Source organism: Sinocyclocheilus anshuiensis, unplaced genomic scaffold (assembly GCF_001515605.1).
Source record: "Sinocyclocheilus anshuiensis isolate Anshui unplaced genomic scaffold, SAMN03320099.WGS_v1.1 scaffold7, whole genome shotgun sequence".
Taxonomy (NCBI): Eukaryota; Metazoa; Chordata; class Actinopteri; order Cypriniformes; family Cyprinidae; genus Sinocyclocheilus; species Sinocyclocheilus anshuiensis.
The window spans coordinates 1,622,688-1,641,127 of record NW_015549582.1 but is presented as its reverse complement, the minus strand read 5'-3'; the positions used below and the strand labels follow the sequence as shown (position 1 = coordinate 1,641,127).

Here is an 18,440-nt window from a genome sequence, read left to right as displayed (position 1 = left end):
GCTTTCTTTGCTATAGGGCAACACAGTTCATTGATTTTTTCCACCAGAATTAATTGTTATCGACCTTTTAAAGCTAAATTAGTGGTTATGTCACTCTGCTGAGTGAAAGGAACAATAAATCCATTTGTATGTGCAAAGGAAACATTTCATCCTGTGTTTTCAAAGCTGTGAATTTCTGCCACTGTGAAGCTTACTTATTTTCTTAGTGGGGAGTTGCTTCAGTAGACTGATCCTATCTTGACATTACTGCAGATGCAGGTTTTGATGTGTCAATATTTCCCCGTCTCTGTATTAACACTAATCTCTTGGTACGGACCATCAGTCAGGCCAATTAATCAGACTGAAACACCTCCACTGCTGGCTACTGACATCAGTTGCTTTAAGATCAGTGCTTTTCAACACTTGAAAACCATTGGCTGCCCAAAGAGCTGCATGTCTGCAGTGCCTCTTGCTATGGGTTTGTGAATGACTGACCTATGATGAAGTTTCTGAAATGGAAACTTTTCCAAGTTCAGTGGTCTAAGTAATTGAAATCTCAGTTGTTACTAGTTTTGCAGGTCAAAATGACCCGAACTGGTTTTAATACAATTCCTCAAAATTATAACTCTTAGAATCTCTTCTGTTCACCACAGCTCGATCAAAAATACAGTAATATTGTGGAATATTATTACAGTTTAAAATAACTGTTTTTTATTTTAATATATTTTTACACTCTAAAAAATGCTGGGTTAAATACAACCCAGTGCTGGGTAAAATAGGGACAAACCCAGCAATTGTTCTGGCTCGCAACAAAACGCTGGGTTAAATACAACCCAATTGCTGGGTTTGTCCCTATTTTACCCAGCACTGGGTTGTATTTAACCCAGCATTTTATAGAGTGTAAATACAAGTTATTCTTATGATGCAAAGCTGCAATTTTTAGCAGTCATTACTCCAGTCTTCAGTGTCACATGGTCTTTCAGAAATCATTCTAATATGCTGATTTGGCTTCATAATTTGGGGTCAGTAAGATTTATTAAAATAAATAGATTAAAAAAATCCACACACTACACTAAAAATTACACTAAAATCCATGCCAGCATTCAATTCTTACAGCTTGCCATTTTCAAATAAAGGATTTGGATGTTGACTGGTGCTCTATTATACAGTATGTTATTGACATTCATTAGGCGGTGGTTACAAAGCAGAGATCTGAAACTATTCAGCTGCGCAAAATTTCAAGATCATTTGTGATTTATAACTGAAACAGAGGCATACGCACGTACGTTTTTTTGTGCATACGTTCATTCTCTGAATCACACGTATACACATTTGAGAAATGGTTGTAAGATCAAATGTAGGACAGTTTCTACGGAACATTTTATAAATGAGGCCCGATGGTGTTCAGAATGTCACGCCCTCTTATTCACTTATAGACGTTAAAATACGTTTTTGTGATTTTGCCAACCTTTCAAAATCGAAAGGTTAGCAAAAGTTATCACTATGAGTAGGTTGATCTCTTATGAAACACTCAAGCTGTTGCTGAACTGTTCTGTAAGTATGAGGCATGGTCATTCATAAGCTTAGCAATCGAGGACAGGCCTCCTCTCTTCCTGTGATGCAGTTCCCCTTAAGTAAACTCACTTCACAATTCCTTTCACAACTACAGATAATAGGCATTTTGAGTTGAATGGAACATCTGAGTCAAACAATTCTAGTGCTTACTCCTCCAAAATCCCTCCCATATGCTGTGTGATGGACAATAACGCTGCTGTGAGTACAGTAAGTGTAGTTCTCCTCTGTGAGCTTTCACTTCCAACATCTCATGTCACTCGCTCCTGTGGAAGTTATAATAGGGATGCACTCAGGAATTTATTTACTAGAAAAGTTGGCAAATACTAAAACCTAGACTCTCTGTGCCAAGTTTCTCAGGAATTTCTGGTATTTTGCTGTTGCTGAGAGTCAGGCTTATGAAAAGACATTGAGGTAAAGATTAATACACAAAAACCAACAAATAATCTAAATCATTTTATTAATTTAAGTTAGATAGACACTAAACATTGGAACCATGTTGTGTGCTCTTCTATAGAGCACTCTTTAGGAAAGTTACAAAAAGAGTATGTCATACTGTTAACAAACGAAAAAAGAAAAAAAAATATGAAGAGGTAGAGATTTTAGGCTCATCACAGTCGGTGAAGGGCGCCTATTGGAATGTAGTTTAAACTCATGTGTTCTGTCCTTTTTTGCCTAAACATACATCTGTGAAAACATTTCAACGGTCCAGGTTTGAATACACAAAAAGGAAAAACATTAAATTAATGTGTGTGTACATCAAAATTGCATCATATTCAGATTATAATAAAAACAATGTTACTGACTAAAACTGGTAGATTACATGAATTAGAAATGTGATGCAGTTTTTAAAATGAGTCAATTATGAAAAAGAAAAAAAATAGGTCTGTAACAAAAAAATATATATATATTTTTCAGTTAATTCACAAGTTCAAAATGGGCCAAGTAAAACTAAATATAATGTTCAGTGACAGAAGAAAACCAAGCAATGCCTTCTGATCGACCAACTCTCTCATACATTTACATATACAAAATACCATAAGCCTCTGTAGATTATAGAGTAAAAAAATACACTCCCTTCCCACCAGCAGCTGGAAACAGACCAGCCACTTGTACTTCTCATGACGTCAACAAAGAGAAATGTGGGGGGGAAACAATGCTAAATATTTAATCTAAAACATCACATGGTTCATAACTGGACCCTTTCGGACACATGAGCCGCTGCCTTTAAATGGATCGGTCTGGGGAACGGAGTGGCATGGTACCACGCTGAACTATGTAGATAATGTTGGCAGTGTAGAGGAAAGTAAATACAGTGCATGTCTACACACAAACAAAACAAAAAAGTGACGAGAATTTACTGTTCATACAGTAACATACTGTATAGTTTCACAAAGACGCTAGAAAATGCTGGTGACTACATTACGTAAAGAGTTAATTACATGTATGATTTCAAAACTATTGACACAGTATATAGATGGCTGGTTTCATTAAACAAACCTTAAAAAAAGACAACATAAATCAACAAATAAATCCTTAGTGTAGTACACAGCTTTCTTTGTTCCAGAGGAACAATATGGTAAACCTTTGCATCTGCCAAATGCAAGTGCACCAGTCTAAACGCAGTCTTTTCACTTCCTTCTGCCCTCTCAGTGGTCTTATCCTCATGCGGGTTAGAAATGTACCCTTGTGGGTTAGAAACGGCGCCCTCTAGATCCCATTCTTGGCCTCGTTGTTGTTCATCGCCTCTTTCCTCTGAGCCAGGAAGGGGTACATGCACTTATCTGCACCCAGGAACCGGTACATGCACACGATTGCTTCGAAGGGCAAAATGCTGTAAAAGCCAAAACAAATGGGAGAACATTACTTCTGATTGCTCTGACAATCTGGAGGCATTTCAAAGTCCAGTTTTAGGACTACTCAAACTCACCTTTTCATAAAGTTGACCATGTATACAATGCGAGGCGTGCATATCATGGGCTGATCTGTCAGGATGGCCCTCATGGACTGTTTCACACAGAACTCTGGTCTCAATGGAGGGAGAAATGGCTCGATCTCTTTCCTGACCCGCCCAGGCGAAAGAAAGGAAGGGAGAGAAGGAGAAAACATGATGATTAAGAGTCGTCTTTGTTTAATAAAATCAGCCCAAAGTGCTTCGCCAGTCAGAGCAAGTCATTACTGAGTGGAAACAGATCCAGCATGCACCGTCTATTCAAGTGGAAGCCCCTATTGTGTGCATGAAAACCCAAGCTGACAGTTACATGAGAGGCCACAAGCAAAGCTACCCTGACTGTTGTTAAGCAAGGTCTACTTGAACTAGATACACATTGTGTCGTTCACTCTTTTAGTGGCCATCTGAAACCTAATCGTGACATTTGGACGGCTCCTTTCTTTTACCTTATTCTGCATCCTCTGAACATGCCCGTGTCCACCAGGTAAGGACACACCAGCGTCATCTTTATACCGTCCTTCTCCGAAGCCTTGATTTCATGGCTCAGGGACTCGTGGAAGCCGATGGCACCGAACTTGCTAGCACAATAATCCTGAAACCGAGAGGAAATGGAGTTTAGTGAAGCTTCCCGAGGCAGTTTTCCTGTAATAGCACGGGAGCGCTGGGATCTACCGTTTCATTAGCATTCTTCTGTCGTGTATGGAGTATATGTAGAGCTGAGCAGGAGGGTTTTGATGTGGTTTACAGTGGATGGGATCTTCAAAATGGAGTGGGCAAACACAGATGCGTGTAGATAAACACTCTGGAATAAAGGAGCTCACGGCGGCTCAAGTCACTCCAATAATGCAAACCACAAAAAGTCACATTCAAGCAAACATAATACATAGGTCAGACAGTGTGACAGGGCTTCTGAGACCCTTTGAAGTGAGAGTAAAGATGAGGGCTTGTAAAATAGAAGTGCACGTACAGCTAACAAAACAAAAAAGGTCATGTTTCCCCAAAAGGCTGCTGGGAAAATGACACCAGTTTGGGCAGCAGTGAAAGAAGAGGATTGTATATGTACCAGACTCTAACCTTCAAGAGATCCCTCAAATACACAGGCTGGTTTAACGGATTAAAAGTAACTTTTTAGGTGCTGGAATAGCCTAAAAAGTTACTTTAATCTATTAAACCGGTCTGTTTTTTCTTTAATGGCCAATCTATAAATCGACTGTTAGTTCAAAAGCTTGTCAGATTTCAAAAAGTACAGCTACATGTGTATGTTCTATGTACTGTACGTATTGGAGTTTATATAAGTGTATATTAATCACAGTATGTGTGAAACCCCAGTGCATCATGGGAAATTTGTCTCTGCGGCAGGTAGGCCCAGTGAAACCACTGAGCATCTTTCAGCATTAGCGTGCTCCTTAATTGGCGTGGAACGCTAGGCGTGCTGTGCGCTGCGCCGAATTTTCATGCCATAGCGAGCCAACGTGCGGAGACTCTCCAAACACGCTCTTTTTCAATCTGCCAGTAGATTTATGTGATGGATTCAATGTACTAACCTCCACACCAGCTGTGCTGAAAAGGCCCAGTGAACTGGCAACTGTCACAATGTGGCCATGGTTCATCTCTAGCATCTTGGGAAGAAATGCCTTGGTGGTCTGGAAGAGGAAGAGAGAGAGAAGGGGGGGAACAAAGTTATTTTGCTATTGCTGCTCATCTCTGCCAAAGCCCTTTGATCCGTTTTTTTCACCCTCCTCCCCGACTAATAATTCACTGAGACTAAACACTAATCTCCCTCATCCTGCTGGGGGAGTTTAGAAACACAATTCCATTGCAGTCTTAAAGGCCATTTACAGGGAGCTTGCTTTCCACATGCACTTAGGAGATTAATTTATGTACATCTCAATTTGTTTAGGTAGTACTGGTTTTCGAAAAGTTTCCATTTCTGACATGGAGGTTTAACTTGGATGAAAAGCAAACTACTTTAATGGATGAAATATCGCTCCAGACCTTGGGGTGGTTTCGTATTGGTCTGAACTGGCTTATTAAAATGGTGAAAAGACCACTTGCAAGTTCACAACAAGTGGTTTGTCTGTGGTTTCCTCTTTTCCCACAACGGGTTGGTCCCAAGAGTGGCATCTCAGTATCAAGCGCACAAAGCCTGAGCGGCGTACTCACTCACCACTGTCACCACAATACAGCTAAAGACCACAACAACACCGCTGTAGGTCAACAAAGACGGGAAACAAACACCACCTTTTTAACCTGGATCAAGCATTAGCATTGGAACAATTCAAGGAATAGTTCACCTGAAAAATCATTATGACTTCTGAAATTGTAACAAAGAAACTAAAATGCAAGTGTAACCAACGTGATGATCATGGAGTCAAGGAGTTAAACTTGTAAACCAGATCAGAACGAATCTTTTAGGTTTGTAAACCATACTGAAAATTGCCAACTGAAAACAACAATTAAATGAAGCTTGAAATGACTTGAGTTAAAGGAAATGACAGTTTTCTTTTTTTGGGTAAACTACCCCTCTAGGTTTAAAATGTAGAAAAATTAAACAACTTGTAGTTAGCTTATACTATCTGAACACCGCTGGACTAGATTTGTTAACTTTTTTCAGCTGCTCTGACATCCTGCCTGCCTGTTATTGACTGTTTCTTTCATGCAATGAATCAGTGTCATCGTCCACTTACGCCCGATCCTGGCTGGACAAAAGACAGAGTGAATAAAAACCACACATGCCTCGTCTTCCATTCTCTTCAGACCCAGGGGAAGTGAAGTGAGGGGGTGGACACAATAATGATGAAAAACATGACCAGCGTCATCCATTTACGGCTTTCTTAGAGAAGACTTGCTGTACAAGCCCCACAGAACTGCCTGTGGCTTTGTAGTCAATCCTACATGGAGCACGAAACATGCTATGAAAAAAAAAAAACTTGAGCCAAACACAACAGAGCCCCTTCCAGAGGCCTTCAATGATAACACCATTTATAAACATGCCCAGTAGAAATAGACCTTGGCCACACTTGAGAATGGTACCATCTTGCACGGTTTTGTGCGCATTTCACACCTCTGCCAGCCGTCTTAACATGTCATTTTGGCATGTTGTTGAAATATGGCACTGGAATCTCTCAGTTGTGCGATTGAGCGCTGCGGTCCACATGCTACGCATTTAATCCCTGACGTTAACAGTAAACTGTGTATTTTTCCAGTGCATTAAGTGTAAAATTGCCCTTAATATTCATCTCATTGTGTTGGTGGGTGGGGGGGTGGGTTCCTTCAAGGGAGCAGACTTGGACCAGTTTGAAGCTGCACTCGTGCCTTGCATGCCAAACTGATGGTAAGTATGCGTACAAATGAAGCATTAGGATAGATTGGGCCTGTGGTGCACATATGCTAACATCTTCTAAACACTGCAGTCTACAGTATTAAAATTTGATTTGGAAAGTTTGGACTATGTGCCACTTCCAATGAGACAGACTATCATGATAAAAGACAGAAAGTCACGATTCAGGCAATCGAAAGTATGTTCTTGAACAAGTGGTGAAATACTTACTCTTGCTGCAGAACTTGAAGCCATTTAACTAGCTCAGTGTAATCAAAGCCATCAATGAAAATGTAATGTAGAGAACTAGAGACATGTATTAACATGGGAAGGCATTACAATGAGTCGTTGGACAAGGACACCATATAAGTCATACCATATATTCAATCTACATTTACCTTGTATTAGCAAATACTTCCTGGTAATGTTGGGTTTGATTTTGGTCAAATAACTGGTCTGGTAATCAACTCAATGTTACCAATTAAACCCAACATTTCCAGTCTATCTTCTTAACTAATGTGGAGTTTGACTGGTCAGGCAGCTAAACTGGTAATGTTGGGTTTGATTTTGGTCAAGTAACTGGGCTTGACCAAATCAAATCCAACATTACCAGCTCAGGCCCTTGACCATTAGTCTATCAACCCATAACCTCTGAACTTTCACAAATGAGCAGAAATGGCTAAGAGTCTTTGTAAAAACCCAATCTGCTATGGAATGAGGGGGCCGCCACTGATGTGGGCATGGCCTTGCTGACCTCTCAGACACAAAATGTGTGAAACCGAACAGAAGTTCATGTCTTAATTCATAGCTTCCGTAATTGCTTCTCAGCGCCTGAGTTTACGCTAAATTAACTTCCAACAGCAGAGAGCTTCCTTGGCCCTTGCAGTGGTTCTATGCCTGTTGTGCTCTCTAATTGATACAAGCTCAAGTGCATCGCTCCTCACAAAGCTCTTCACAGCTGCCGTGTCAGCCTGGATTAGTGCTAATGTTTGACCAGAAGGAATATGCACAAATATTGTCACACAGAAAAGCCCAGACGGCCGTTAATTAAAAGAAAGTGGACCGACCCGAGAAATGTAGCAAAGCATTGGCCAGAATGTACAACCCTCAAACTCTGAATGCCCAGAGAAAATGAAGTGGGGGCTAATTGATATGCTGTTACTATATTGCCAATGTCTCATTAAAATGGGGGACGGATCTATGGAATCAAAATTAACTCTGAAGTAGTTTAACCTAACTCAAATAAGCCAAATCAAGCCATCGGTGAATCTTGTTGGCCGGGAGCTCTGCAAATATAAGCAGCCCCAAGTCAAATAGCAGGTACAGGTGCATTGGCCTTGAGCAAGACCATCTAAAACTACTCAAGTAAGACCCTTCTGCCTGGCTGCTCCCTTTCTCCTGGTCTAGTAGGAATGCAGGCTGGAGAACTTGGCTCCTGTCATTTGGCATCTTGTCAAGCTGATCCCTAGACAAGAAAGCAATTGTCACATAAATGGGTCAGGCAGCAGCTCCCCATTACCAGCAAGCTTGTGTACAAGACTCTCTTTCCCCTGATGCTTTTCTCTAGGGACAGCCCTGAGTCTTTTGCTTCAGCCACGCTCACTTAGCAACTAGGAGGCTTTCACGGACACCACTGCGTCCAGGTGTGGAATGCGCTGCTCACATATCGCCTATTATGGGGTCAGCATCACAGAGAAAGAGAGAAGCTTATTCCATTCAGCTCTCCAAATCTAACTAGGCACTAAATTTGGTCATTTGCATCACTTAAACTCTTACTTCAAGTACCAGTCAGTCCGCCACAGTGCCGCTCCGACTTAGCAGAGGGCTTAGCAGAGAACTTACTGGTCCTGGGACTCAAATGCAGCTGTAAGTATGGAAAGAGCGGAGGGCCTCAGCCTGGAAGAGCACTGCTCTGAGATAATGGCCTCACTTCCTGTTGGCTCCTCCAGTTTTGTTGCATTCCCACCATGCTATCCAACAAAATAAAGATGATGTCCATCTGGAGTTTACCCTTTCTGCCTTAAGAGTTTCGAAACACAGTGGACCGTTGAAATGAGGGCGCTGAACCGGCTGCCAGGTCATGTTTGAGACTCTTTAAGAGGATGACATGGACCTGTTGTGAAGACAGGCTTAAGAGACTTCACTATGGCCAGAGAAAAGAAAAATGTAAAGAAATTAAAACTATTTGGAATGCAGTAGCTTTAACCTGGAAAAATACCATACAGTTAATGGAATAAACAAATATCTGAAAGCAAAAACACGCAACAGCTTTTGCGATTTATTCTCAATCCAGCATTGAAAAAAAAAAATGGATGCACCTGAATGCTGTTTTAGCACGTCATGGAGAGATTAAAGACCCCATGAAATGGCTTAATCACGGTTTCCTTGCCTATATTTTCACATATGGCCAGGACATATTAAGCATGTTGTAGTATTTTTATAATATCAAATACAGATGCAATAAAAAAAAAAGCCACAATTTTTTTTGAAAACATTTTAAAATGGATTTCATAGGGTCTAAATGAATGAAAAAGAAATACATAAAACATATTACTTTAAGTGTGGCCAAACAAGCTCAAAAACACTTTAATTTAAAAGTCCATTTTAAATGTATATATTATATTAGTTATTTATTTAAAATGGACTCTTAATATATAGATGTATCTATGCAAGTATGCATGCATGTGTGTGTGTGTATATATATATATATATATATATATAAGCACACACATATATAATGTAAACAAAAACAACAAAAAAAAAAAAAAAAAAAGAAAAAAAAAAAAGTCAATTAAGATGAAAAATAAATAAATAATACAAATAGGTAAATAAATGACCACCAGGGCCATCATCTGAGAGGGACTGGAGTCCGGGGGAGGGAGGACCCCCACCTATAAAAATTGTAAAATATTTGCCCCAGGTCCTTTAATTTAAGTGACAGTGCTAAACACCACATTAAGCATGCATATTTAAAATAATTTCTGTACAAAACATGCCAACACAATGAATTATAAATGGGAAGACAAAAGAAGGGAAAAGAGGAAGCCTTGCAGTTTTACAAACCACATGCAAGCAGCAACCAATTAAGAGAACATGTTTGTGTAAGAAAGAAAGAGGGAAAGCAGTGTTGTTGCATTTCTATTCAGCTGGCTTGTGGCTTTAATGACCACATCCTCCACTCAGTATTCCTTGCCTGTCCTTAATGATTAAGCTCTGCTTTCATCTTAAACCCCCACAAGAAACCATGTGCTGCATAAAGCTTGTGCAAACACAACCAAAACCTTAATGAGAATCCTAACTCAAACAAGTGCATCTGCTACAGCACCACTGCGGCTTACACTAAACAAATTCCAAATAAAAAAAAAAAAAACAAGGAAAATATAGATAGCAAAGAACATGGTGTACACTTAAGCTCAGTTTGCGGCCAAGCATTTTCTTGCTTCATTAGAAGGACTTCCAGCATTATCCACATATCTGCCAATGTAAACAAAAACAAAAAAAGTCTTCCCATATAAAAGGAAGTGTGATATCGTAATGTGATATCTTACCCGAAGGACTACAAAAAGCATTTATTCGGAGTAAAAAGCCCAACAATATTTATGAATATATTTATTTTCTAGGCAGTCTGGGATTATGTCAACCCTCCCTTCTCTGAAAAACATTAACCATCCTGTCTTGATAATCATTAAAATATAAAAATCCCCAACAGACACGTGCAAGAAAAAAACCCATCCACAATCCACCTCAACGTGACTTTAGCGGCATGATTTAAAATGCACTGCCCCATTACAGATCACCCCAGAAGGTGGTTTCAGTAAGACAATGCAAACTACAGACAGGCCGTTTGCGCATTTACTGGTAAGAGGTTAATTAGTGAGGCCAAGTGAGAATGGACTCGTCCAAATGGTACTTCCCCAGGCAGGATGTGCTCTTCAATGGGCTTTAAATTAACAAACCAAGGCAGAGCAGATTGTTCCTGGTGATCTTACTAAAATCCCCTGCTGGAGTTCTCTTGCTCAGAGCTGGTTTATATCCGCAGATCGACGAGCTCTGGAGAGGACTATGTTGAAACGACAGGGGGCATGTTAATAAAACCTCTCCGAGTGGAAGTATGGCTTTAAGACCAGTTCTGATGTTATAACTCACAGCGATTGAATTAATGAAGTCAGGGAGGGTAATTTGATCCCAGATCAGCTCTGATATTCTTACTGAACCAATGCCAGATCCTCATAATCTCACAGCCTGTGGATGTCTACTTCAGCAGAACATCCAGACTGAGCCGTAAATATTAATACTGGCTGCCACAAACATAGGAATGAATGAAAACAAATGGATTAGACTAAGAAAGAAAGAAAGGGCCAGACAGATGAGACTGGAGTGATTACATGAGGAATATGCAACACTTATAGGAGTGTTTTAAGGGGGTGGCCCATCTCAGATGACAGACACATTTGTATGCACTCAACGACACCAGACGGATTAAACGACTGAGCTTCAAAGTGGCTGATGTAATTGATTTTGAAAGAATAAACATTGCTCTTTTAGAGTATAAAGTCAAAATTTCAAACTTCACTCTGGCTTATGAACATTATGAACATGCATGGAGCAAAAGAGGTTTGCTTTCCAACTTGGCCCAAGTGCAAATACCAGAGCAGAGAAATGAGTATGTACTGAACAGATGGGTGCATGGACAGTGGCATCATGTGTTATAGCACAATCACTAAAAGAGTGCATTCCACTGTGTTTTCCCACTTAAAAAGAGCTGTACACTTCCTGTATGATGCACATTGACTGGTTACACTATTAGATCAAATATTGCTGTATACAGTTGAATAGTTACAAAGTTAACCGAGACTCACCCAGAAGTGTGCATGACAGTTCACCACCATGGTTCTCTCAATCAGCTCATCGGGGCACTCCAGCAGGTGGTGGCCGGACACAACACCAGCGTTGTTGATCAACAAGTCCACTTCACCGACCTCCCTGCGCACTTTCTCTGCTGTGGAGTACACGCTTTCCCTCTTGCCCACATCAACCACATACGTATACACCTGCGGCTGGAATGGAGGGACCTCTTCCACACCACCAACAGCTCCTTTGGGAAAAACACAGATCATCTGAGAGGTAGAGAATCACAAAACTTTCCTGTGCACCTTAAGCTTCATTTGATAAGAATTTCATTAAGTATAAAAATAAATAGAAAACCACCGCAACTCCTGATAAATCATAAAAGCTGTTGTGTAGGAGGGGAAAAAAAGTAGTAAATAATCTAAAATAATAAAAAAGATGAATTCCACACACTGGTATAGCTTGCAAATTTAATACGATTTGGGCATGTGACCTTCATCAGGTGAACAAGACTAAAATGTATTAAAATTCGCAAGCTATAGCAGCCTGCAGGAGTTTTTATTTTATTTTTTATTAATATAATTAATTGTTTCAGAGTTAGAATCTGCATCAGGCATTTGGCAAAAAATCTCTGTCATGGAGCCAAAATGTTGAATGAATGTATAACTAAGATAATTGTGGCAATAGGTAACACTATGGCCTAATTTATAAAGATAGACCGATAACTGGCCATTCAATATCTACTAACTGGTGGAATTTTTGGGTGAACTATCACCCAGAACACCATTGCCACTGTGTGTTCAACATAAAACAATGGTGTTCATAAGCAAACTTACATATGATTATAACATCTTTTGAATAATTACACGACTTTTACAGCCAGTCATTCGCAAGCGACAAGCATGTAGAATTTTAAGATAATAATAAATGTAAAAATAACATTTGGCTGGAGTGCAACGACTTAATGGCAATAATAACAGTAATATACTTTTAATACTTTAATATTTATTAAATATTACATATAAATGTCAGATTACAATATTCAATTCAAAACATTCTCTTGCGTTTGTTTGTCTTGCCAATAAGGGAAAAAATAGGCTATAAAAAGTCGATTCTGCACATCGGTTATTGGACATTTAAACAAAATGGGTGATGACCCATATTTACCCATCTTATTTATACATCAAACATTCAAGAAGTAACGTTACATACACAAAACAAGATTAAATACCTACAAAGACAACGCTACCCTAGTCTAAATATAATAATTAGTTAACTTTAACCAGTTATTTTTAAGACAGGTTAGTTCAGGTAAACAAATAAGAAATCATGACATTTACCCTCTTTAGTCATCGGGTTGTCTTGCTCTCTGTAGATCTGTCGCACCATCTCGGCAGTTTCCTCATTGCTGTGGCTGTTGATGTCCCACAGCACCAGTGTAGCCCGGCGCCGGGCGAACTCTTTGGCGAAGAGCCGCCCGAGTCCGCCGCCCGCCCCGGTGATCACGCACACCTGTCCCGCTACGCTCTTCTCCTTCGGCCGTATGAGCCACTTGAGTCCGGCCATCACGATGGCCCCGAGAACTTTGAGCATGACCACGAAAAACTCCACGACAATGTTCATTATCATGTCTAATGCCGCGCTGTGACTTTGTTTAAATAACGATGAACGTCTCACAATGTCCAGTTACACCTAAATGACTAAACAACCTGAGTTTTGCTGTTGTGCTGCTAGCATCAGCATATAATTTATTCTTTAACTATCCGCTTATTCAAGGTTATGGGGTGAACATCCAATTAACTCCAACTGTCATACAACTACTAATATACATATATAAAATCGTCTAAACCAGTCAACAAGATAACGCATTCAGAATAGGAGCATCACAAATAAAAGCACTAATATAACGCTACAATGGGCGTGAAATACAGCCGAATCTCCCCGGCAGCGAATGCCCGTATGAAACCTATCGTATCCCGGCACGGATGCGCTCGATAGCTGCCGGTGCGCCGCTGCTCTGGGAGCCAGACCTCATCAGAGCCGCCGCTGCTGCTTGGGCTCTATTTAAACCAGCCCCTCGCCACAGGACCCCACAGAGTGATTGGCCGAGATGCCTGATTGAAAGTTACATCTACTTAGCTTAGCTGTGGACGTTTGGGAAGACAGAGTGGATATGACTAATTTGTATGTGGTTGTATTTTTTAATGCAACGAATTTTATATCAATGCATATAGTATGGAATTTTGTAGGATTTGTGCTTTGCTTGGAGCAAGTCAAATTTCCAACAATAGGCCTACAGCAAAAGCAGTTTTTGTGATAACAATGCGTTGTTATACAAGCCCAAAAAAGATCATTGTAGTGGTAAAAATAGCAATGAATGAAAGAAAAGTGCATCTGAAAATGAAACATTTTAAACCTCTTCATTATTTTATTCAGAAAAATACACTGTAAATCATTTGCGCATTACATTTTGTATATCATTTATATGGACACCAGCTGAAGTATAAACAAACTGGATCCTAAAACCATAAAACTGTGAAGGCTTTGCATGTTTGTTCCCATGCAATACAAATGAAGTCTGAGAAAGAAAACAATTATTTGCCAGAACACTGTTACCAGATGGCAAAGGAGAAAACAGTAAGTCACTGGGATAGCTGAGTTCTTTAAGAATGGATCTGGGCTTTCTGAGACATCCTTCTCAAGAGATGCTGGATAGCTCGTGGCTAGTCTTCACTGCCCTCTGCAGTTCTTTGTGTTCAGATACAGATCAGTTTCTTAAGTGTCTGCGGCCAGCAGGAATACTCTCAAATGGTACATCTGTAGAAGTTTGTCTAAATCAGTCCTTCCTTAGTCTGACATGTTTTCTAGACCACAGGGCATAGTGGTGATGGTGGCTAACCCTCTCAATAGCAGATCTATTGATGTGACTGGATGTGCGATCACTGTAATGGCTCCTGTAGTTCACAATCTTCTCCCTGGCCTTGTTCGAGGAGCAGTCATTGTCCTGGCACCAAACTGCTTCAGCCGCCCTAGTAAAACTTTTAAACCTCATTCCACATTTACCAAAAACTGCCAGAAAGTGACCAAATGCAAAGAGTTGCTGGGAGAGGATTCATCTGACAGCAGTCTAAGTAGTTTGTGAGGGCTTCTAGTTATTTTTTACATAAACTAATCATTGAATCTATGACATGAATAAATGATGCATCCAAACAATCCACTTGCTCACATTATAAACAGGTTTTAACCAATGAACATAGTATTCCATAGAAACCAGCTGATTATAGTCAATAGAGCATTTGCGCTTCAGTGTCTCAAAATACGTCATGTTAGTGATTGAATGTGTTACTGGACGCCTCAGTACTTCACTGGTTGTGTTGTCCATAATTGAACAGATTACTGAAAATATGATTAGCTAATTTAACCTTTTATGCACGTCTTAATGAATAATTAATGCAATTCAGTCATCCTTAATTCTGATATATTGAAGGTTTAGTTTGCTATTAGCTAATGTTTTTAATATCTGTTCATCCGCACGTTATATGAATAAATCATGAAACAAACAAGGCATATCTGCTTTCCTACCATATTTTGGAAGGGACAGTTTCATGTATACAAAAAAAAATGAATAATAACAAATAAAAATAAATAAATGCTTTTACAAGATCGCCACCTCTTGGACTGACACTGTAATTACATATTGGTTTAATTCGTGTTTTAAAACTTCGTAACATTAGTTTTATGCAGTACAGTAAACAAATAAGTAAATAAAATAAAACATACATACAATTCACTAATCTAGGCAAATTTTCTGTGACTAAACTAATTCTAATTAAAAACCAACGAACTGCGTGTGGTTATGTTATAAATATACACGTATACGTTTACGTTTGTATGAGTAAAATCAAATACAATTTTGCGTTTATCCTGTCCACTTATCCATGTAATGATGACTCTATTACTAATTATCTAAACGCCTGTCACTAAACTGTTGTGTCACGTGGTTTTGGCAGTAACTATGGAAACGTCCACGCAATGGACTATCTATCAGCTTCCGTTTTTTACTTTTATTCACCGCTGTATATAGGAGTTGTGTGTGTGTGTGTGCGCGTTTTTGTGACAAATGAGGACATACATTTGTATAATGACAAAGGTATGACATAGGTATTACAAGGAGAAGGTGACTTTTCAGGACATTACCCCATGTCCCCACTTTTCAAAACGCTTATAAATCACACAGAATGGAGTGTATTGAAAATCTGAAATAGCACAAAGTTTCCTGTAAGGGGTAGGTTTAGGGGTAGGGTTGGTGTGGGGCAATAGAATGTACGTTCTGTACAGTATAAAAACCATTACGCCTATGGGATGTCCCCACTTTTCACAAAAACAAACCTGTGTGTGTGTGTGTGTGTGTGTGTGTGTGTGTGTGTGAGTGAGTGGTTGTTTTCTTTGGTTTCATCTTTGGTTTCTTATATCTATATAGAAACTTCCACAGCAATCTATGCAAAGACTGAATAAGTCACTAAAGTTGCCAGGTGTATTTCTACACAAACACACTGGCAACATGAATTCAACCACTATATATGACACATTATTCCACATTGTTTGTGTCTTTCCAACTTCACAGGACACTGCTTCCATTTCTAGCCAAAAATAGCTCAAACGTAACCTCACAAAACAATGTGTATGCCAGTGATATTTGTGGCCGGCATTTTTTATTTGATAAACGATGGAAAAATGGAACTTGCATCACTATTGGCATTGAAGGTACAGTATTTATCCTTTTTATAATTTTAAGATAGTAATTAATTATGCCTGAGACATTCATTGTATCATTATTAGTACACAAATGGGGATAAAAGGGCAAAAAACGTATCTTAATAGGCCTACCATGTGTATTCAGATTATGATACTGTCATCATTATTTGATGAGATGGAACAAATGTGTAATTGGTAGTTTCAGTGGGGTAGCCAATAGATGGCGCTCACAACATGCATGAATATTTTTGCAGCACATCATTTCAGCATCATCATCATCTCTTTAGATCGAAGTAAAATTAGTCACGGAATGCTTTTGCCATTATTTTAGTTTAACGTGGTTAGATGATTCTGTTATTTATAGATGCTTCTATTACTTTCGTTGGAAACTTTGTATTAATATGTTTATTCTCCCAAACAGATGATGTTCTGATTAACCACAACCCTACAAATCCACTCTCTCAGGAGTTTCATGTTTATCGCTCTCACAATCTAACCAGATTTGCCCACCGCAAAGAACTCTGCCCGCGCGACCCAAGACCACTTATCTGCGGGCGAGTTCTTCAAGACTGTTGAAATATTGCATTACAATTTTTTTCATCCAATTGCTAATTTTCTCTAAATCAATTCCAGGTCTGATTATCTGGCTTCATTTCCATCAGTTCTGTTACCAGCCACCACCCCATCTGTCAGTGGACAACTCTGTTTATCACAAAACTATAAAAACAGGTAACAATGATTATTTATTTATTTATTTATTTGGCTAACATATTGTGTTTATTGCATACTTATTCTACTCTCTCATCGTACTTTCTGCATTTCAGATTAAGGATGAAAAATAGAGCACGCTATCTCTTCTCTGATGGTGCTAACAACAAAAGTGAGCATTTCAGCTTTAAGCTTAAAGCTAATGTTTAAATGCTTATTAGTTAGCATCAATGAACAGATTTATTGTCATTTATCTTGTGATAACTCATCTAAATAGACTATTTTTGAAAGCTTACTTATGTCAGTTGGCGCTGGTAAATTGAGCACATAGCATGTGTTATTTAGGTGTTTGCTCTGTGTTTAACAGGTGAGATATTTCACTTCACTCCTGTTACAGATTCAGACCACAGACACTGATGAATTTCACATGTTTTTCATGAGCTCACAAATGTTGAATACACACACTTAACTCACTTAACACTTAAGTACACACACACACACACACACACACCTCACGTCCCCCCACCAGACTGTAAGCCATTATTGAAATTCCCAGTCTATTGTATGAGGTGAGAAGAGCGTTACCTGTGTAAACCTGAATAAGCAAACTGTGCATTTGTCTAACCAGCCTGTGGGCCGGTAATTGTTTTTCAGCCCAGTCGTACCCTGATCCACACCTGGGTGCCTCGGCCTCTTTTGTTCAGAGGCTCACAGAGATTTCCTCTCTGGAAGCAGAAACAGTGCGGCAGGAGAGAATGAAGAGACTCAAAAAGATCAATAGGCAGGACTCTTAATCGGAGTTCATTAGCCAAAGAGGAAACACTTGACTCCAGAAATCACAACTGTGCCAAGATGGAGTAAATAAAGTCAAGGAAAAACTTGAGAGGTACAGAGTGTTGTAGCGCAACCACTATATTGTAACTGAAATGAAATGAAAACGATGACTGTAGCAACCATTTACATTCCTGATGTAAAACTATCAGGGATTGTTGAATTTAAATTCAAATTTACATGAAAGTGTATCGTGTATTCGCCAAGAGTAACTGCCTTAACATTGCCTTAAACTACAGTGATGATGGAATTATAGCACTTATATACGTTTTCTAAATCGTGTTGCATATATGAAAAAAACTTTATGCTTTGTGTACTGCCTTGAGTACTTAATATAATCCAAAAAAACATATTTTTGTCAAAGAAACAAATTCTTTCAACAATATCTAAAAGTTAAGAACTGCATTATAAAATAATATGAAACTAAGTGTATAATATTTTTGATTGATAGATTTGATAGCCTCATATATCAGCCAA

At 39.2% G+C, this 18,440-nt stretch overlaps 2 protein-coding genes across 2 annotated transcripts; one reads left to right on the top strand and one right to left on the bottom strand.

Moving 5' to 3' along the window:
• Positions 1 to 2,218: 2,218 nt before the first annotated feature.
• rdh10a (retinol dehydrogenase 10a) lies at positions 2,219 to 13,704 on the bottom strand. The gene is made up of 6 exons (XM_016446085.1): positions 13,010 to 13,704; positions 11,681 to 11,916; positions 5,047 to 5,145; positions 3,949 to 4,094; positions 3,482 to 3,613; positions 2,219 to 3,385 (listed from the first exon to the last, which is right to left on the bottom strand). The coding sequence occupies exons 1-6, from the start codon at positions 13,296 to 13,298 to the stop codon at positions 3,262 to 3,264; spliced, it is 1,026 nt and encodes a 341-aa protein (XP_016301571.1). The 5' UTR covers positions 13,299 to 13,704; the 3' UTR covers positions 2,219 to 3,261.
• A 634-nt stretch (positions 13,705 to 14,338) lies between these two features.
• On the top strand, positions 14,339 to 18,128 carry LOC107657797 (uncharacterized). Its single transcript, XM_016446040.1, has 7 exons — positions 14,339 to 14,480; positions 14,630 to 14,807; positions 16,294 to 16,433; positions 16,846 to 16,978; positions 17,058 to 17,153; positions 17,249 to 17,304; positions 17,787 to 18,128. Exons 1-7 carry the CDS (start codon positions 14,339 to 14,341, stop codon positions 17,924 to 17,926), a joined length of 885 nt encoding a protein of 294 aa, XP_016301526.1. The 3' UTR covers positions 17,927 to 18,128.
• Positions 18,129 to 18,440: the final 312 nt, after the last annotated feature.

Excerpts from the sequence above, each read along its gene's own strand:
- rdh10a (XM_016446085.1), bottom strand. The coding sequence starts at position 13,298 with ATGATAATGAACATTGTCGTGGAGTTTTTCGTGGTCATGCTCAAAGTT. Across the intron at positions 5,146-11,680 it reads ACTGTCATGCACACTTCTGG|ACCACCAAGGCATTTCTTCC; the intron begins GTGAGTCTCGGT and ends TTCCTCTTCCAG. Across the intron at positions 4,095-5,046 it reads TCAGCACAGCTGGTGTGGAG|GATTATTGTGCTAGCAAGTT; the intron begins GTTAGTACATTG and ends TCTCGGTTTCAG.
- LOC107657797 (XM_016446040.1), top strand. The coding sequence starts at position 14,339 with ATGGATCTGGGCTTTCTGAGACATCCTTCTCAAGAGATGCTGGATAGC. Across the intron at positions 14,808-16,293 it reads GACAGCAGTCTAAGTAGTTT|GACACTGCTTCCATTTCTAG; the intron begins GTGAGGGCTTCT and ends CCAACTTCACAG. Across the intron at positions 16,434-16,845 it reads CATCACTATTGGCATTGAAG|ATGATGTTCTGATTAACCAC; the intron begins GTACAGTATTTA and ends TCTCCCAAACAG.